The sequence below is a fragment of the Cherax quadricarinatus genome, chromosome 35 (assembly GCF_038502225.1).
Source record: "Cherax quadricarinatus isolate ZL_2023a chromosome 35, ASM3850222v1, whole genome shotgun sequence".
Lineage (NCBI taxonomy): Eukaryota > Metazoa > Arthropoda > Malacostraca > Decapoda > Parastacidae > Cherax > Cherax quadricarinatus.
The window spans coordinates 14,084,588-14,088,694 of NC_091326.1; the positions used below are offsets into that span (position 1 = coordinate 14,084,588).

At 42.5% G+C, this 4,107-nt stretch overlaps 1 protein-coding gene across 1 annotated transcript; it reads right to left on the bottom strand.

Annotated features, from left to right (window-relative positions):
• Positions 1 to 1,223: 1,223 nt before the first annotated feature.
• On the bottom strand, positions 1,224 to 2,603 carry LOC128705641 (uncharacterized; the record flags this gene model as incomplete). The annotated part of the gene is made up of 1 exon (XM_053800788.2): positions 1,224 to 2,603. A coding segment is annotated over one exon (1,380 nt), but the record flags the coding sequence as incomplete, so codon positions are not given.
• Positions 2,604 to 4,107: the final 1,504 nt, after the last annotated feature.

Here is a 4,107-nt window from a genome sequence, read left to right on the forward strand (position 1 = left end):
CTGAGAAAACGCAAATGATGATCGTCTCTAGGCACCATGATGGTAATGCTGGTGCAGTAGTAAGGATGAATGGGACGATGTTGGCACCTGGAGAAGAAGTTGATATCCTTGGGGTGAAATTTGACTCCAAACTAACCATGAAGAACCATGTTGTAAATCTTGCAAACAAGGCAGCCAGGAAGCTTACAGCACTTCGTCGTATCTCGCACCTGCTTGAAAGTAGGGGTTGCAAGATCCTGTACGAGGCACAAGTACGCTCACACCTTGAGTATGCTCCACTTTCTTGGTTTGCCTGCCCCCCTCTCATCTGCGACTGCTTGACAGAGTAGAGAACAGAGCAAGACGTCTCATCTCTCGCCTGGACCCATCCTGGATAGATCTGTCATTTCAGCAGAGCCTTCAACATAGGAGGGATGTGGGTGGCCTTACTGTTATGTACAAGGCCAATATTGTCAAAGTACCACACTTGGATCCACTTCGAGGACAGCGTGAAACAAGCTTTTATGCCACAAGACGGGCAGAAAGCAGCAACTTCACTTTGGCTGTACCCTTCTCCATCACTCCATCTGAGATCATACATACCCAGGATGACTCGAGTATGGAACACATTCGTACAGCATAATGATGTCAACGAGATAAAGTCAGTTGATCAAATGAAAATGCTGGCCCACAGATGGCTCCAACTTCATCCTGTCCCGTACTTGTATGTCTCATAACAATAAAAAATGCTTTCAAATGAGCTGATGTAGGTAACAGCCCTTAGCTTGCCAATAAAGTTAGGAATCCTTAACCTGTAATATGGCTGTCAATAAAGCTGGGGATCCTTAACCTTGTCAAACCCTGTAGAGGGAGGAGAGAGAGAGAGAGAGAGAGAGAGAGAGAGAGAGAGAAAGAGAGAGAGAGAGAGAGAAGTTAGTTAACCATCACAGCAACAAAAGAGCGATTTCTCACACCTTCCTTCGTTATATTTTTCACTACTAGTGCTAAGGTAATTAGATTTACATGATATTAAAAAAAAATTGTGGTACGTTACTTAAAATTTGGAAACGCTCGTAAGTTATGCATTATACGAGATGAAGAGGTGCATGATACCTGTTTGGGATTGCAATGAACCATCTGGCTGATAATTGTTGTTTATTGCACTTGAAGCTGCTAGTGATGTTAGGTTACTTTTTATTGCAATTGCAGCACTGTTATTCTTGTTCCATGGGAACCAGCTGGTGTTACACTGTTGTTCTTGAAGCAGCTGGTGATACACTTATTCTTGAACCAGCTGGTAATACACTTATTCTTGAACCAGCTAGTGATACACTTATTCTTGAACCAGCTGGTGATACACTTATTCTTGAACCAGCTGGTGATACACTTATTCTTGAACCAGCTGGTGATACACTTATTCTTGAACCAGCTGGTGATACACTTATTCTTGAGTCAGCTGGTGATACACTTATTCTTGAGTCAGCTGGTGATACACTTATTCTTGAACCAGCTGGTGATACACTTATTCTTGAACCAGCTGGTGATATACTTATTCTTGAATCAGCTGGTGATACACTTATTCTTGAACCAGCTGGTGATACACTTATTCTTGAACCAGCTGGTGATACACTTATTCTTGAACCAGCTGGTGATACACTTATTCTTGAACCAGCTGGTGATACACTTATTCTTGAATAAACTGGTGATATACCTATTCTTGAAACAGCTGGTGATACACTTATTCTTGAACCAGCTGGTGATACACTTATTCTTGAACCAGCTGGTGAAATACCTATTCTTGAATCAGCTGGTGATACACTTATTCTTGAATCAGCTGGTGATACACTTATTCTTGAACCAGCTGGTGATACACTTATTCTTGAACCAGCTGGTGAAATACCTATTCTTGAATCAGCTGGTGATACACTTATTCTTGAATCAGCTGGTGATACACTTATTCTTGAACCAGCTGGTGATACACTTAATCTTGAACCAGCTGGTGATACACTTATTCTTGAACCAGCTGGTGATACACTTATTCTTGAACCAGCTAGTGATACACTTATTCTTGAACCAGCTGGTGATACACTTATTCTTGAACCAGCTGGTGATACACTTATTCTTGAACCAGCGGGTGATACACTTATTCTTGAACCAGCTGGTGATACACTTATTCTTGAACCAGCTGGTGATACATTTATTCTTGAATCAGCTGGTGATACACTTATTCTTGAACCAGCTGGTGATACACTTATTCTTGAACCAGCTGGTGATACACTTATTCTTGAACCAGCTGGTGATACACTTATTCTTGAATCAGCTGGTGATACACTTATTCTTGAACCAGCTGGTGATACACTTATTCTTGAATCAGCTGATGATACACTTATTTTTGAGTCAGCTGGTGATACACTTATTTTTGAGTCAGCTGGTGATACACTTATTTTTGAGTCAGCTGGTGATACACTTATTTTTGAGTCAGCTGGTGATACACTTATTTTTGAGTTAGCTGGTGATACACTTATTCTTGAATCGGCTGGTGATACACTTAATCTTGAACCAGCTGGTGATACACTTATTCTTGAATCGGCTGGTGATACACTTAATCTTGAACCAGCTGGTGATTACGCACAATCTTGAACCAGGCTGGTGGATTACCACTTTTCTTGAGTCAGGCTGGTGATACTTATTCTTGAAGTCAGCTGGTGATACGCACTTGTTCTTGAACCAGCTGGTTGATTACTTATTCTTAGAACAGCTGGTGATACACTTGACTATCTTGAGTCAGCTGGTGATACAGCTGATTCTTGAGTCCAGCTGGTGATACAGCTGTATCTTGGTCCAGCTTGAACCAGCTGGTGATACACTTATTCTTGAGTCAGCTGGTGATACACTTATTCTTGAGTCAGCTGGTGATACACTTATTCTTGAACCAGCTGGTGATACACTTATTCTTGAGTCAGCTGGTGATACACTTATTCTTGAGTCAGCTGATGATACACTGTTAAGCCTGTACCACTTGAACCAGCTGGCGATTCTCTCGCTCGCAAAGGAAGATGTGGATCAATCTGAACCACTGCCTCGATCCTATCTAATAAGACAGGTCTAAGAAGCCAGGTCTAAGATGCCAAGTCTAAGAAGCCAGGTCTAAGAAGCCAGGTCTAAGAAGCCAGATCTGAAAAGCCAAGCCTAGCAAGCAGGCTCTTACAAGCCAAGTCTAACAAGCCAAATCTAACTAGCCAGCTCTAACAAGCCAAATCTAACTAGCCAGCTCTAACAAGTCAAATCTAACTAGCCAGGTCTAACAAGCCAAATCTAACTAACCATGTCTAACAAGCCAAATTTAACTAGCCTGGACTAACAAGCCAAATCTAAATAGCCATGTCTAACAAGCCAAATTTAACTAGCCAGGCCTAACAAGCCAAATCTAACTAGCCAGGTCTAACAAGCCAATTCTAACTAGCCAGGTCTAACAAACCAAATTTAGCTAGCCAGGTCTAACAAGCCAAATATAACTAGCCAGGTCTAATCAGGCCAAATTTAACTAGCCAGGCCTAACAAGCCAAATCTAACTAGCTATGTCTAACAAGCCAAATCTAACTAGCCAGGTCTAACTAGCCAGGTCTCACTAGCCAGGTCTAACTAACCAGGTCTAACTAGCCAGGTCTAACTAGCCAGGTCTAACTAGCCAGGTTTAACTAACCAGGTCTAACTAGCCAGGTCTAACTAGCCAGGTCTAACTAGCCAGGTCTAACTAACCAGGTCTAACTAGCCAGGTCTAACTAGCCAGGTCTAACTAGCCAGGTCTAACTAGCCAGTTCTAACTAGCCAGGTCTAACTAATAATGTCTAACTAGCCAGGTCTAACTAGCCAGGTCTAACTAGCCAAGTCTAACTAGCCAGGTCTAACTAACCATGTCTAACTAGCCAGGTCTAACTAGCCAGGTCTAACTAGCCCGGTCTAACTAACCAGGTCTAACTAGCCAGGTCTAACTAGCCAGGTCTAATCAGCCAGGTCTAGCTAGCCAGGTCTAACTAGCCAGGTCTAACTAACCAGGTCTAACTAGCCAGGTCTAACTAGCCAGGTCTAACTAACCAGGTCTAACTAGCCAGGTCTAACTAGGCAGGT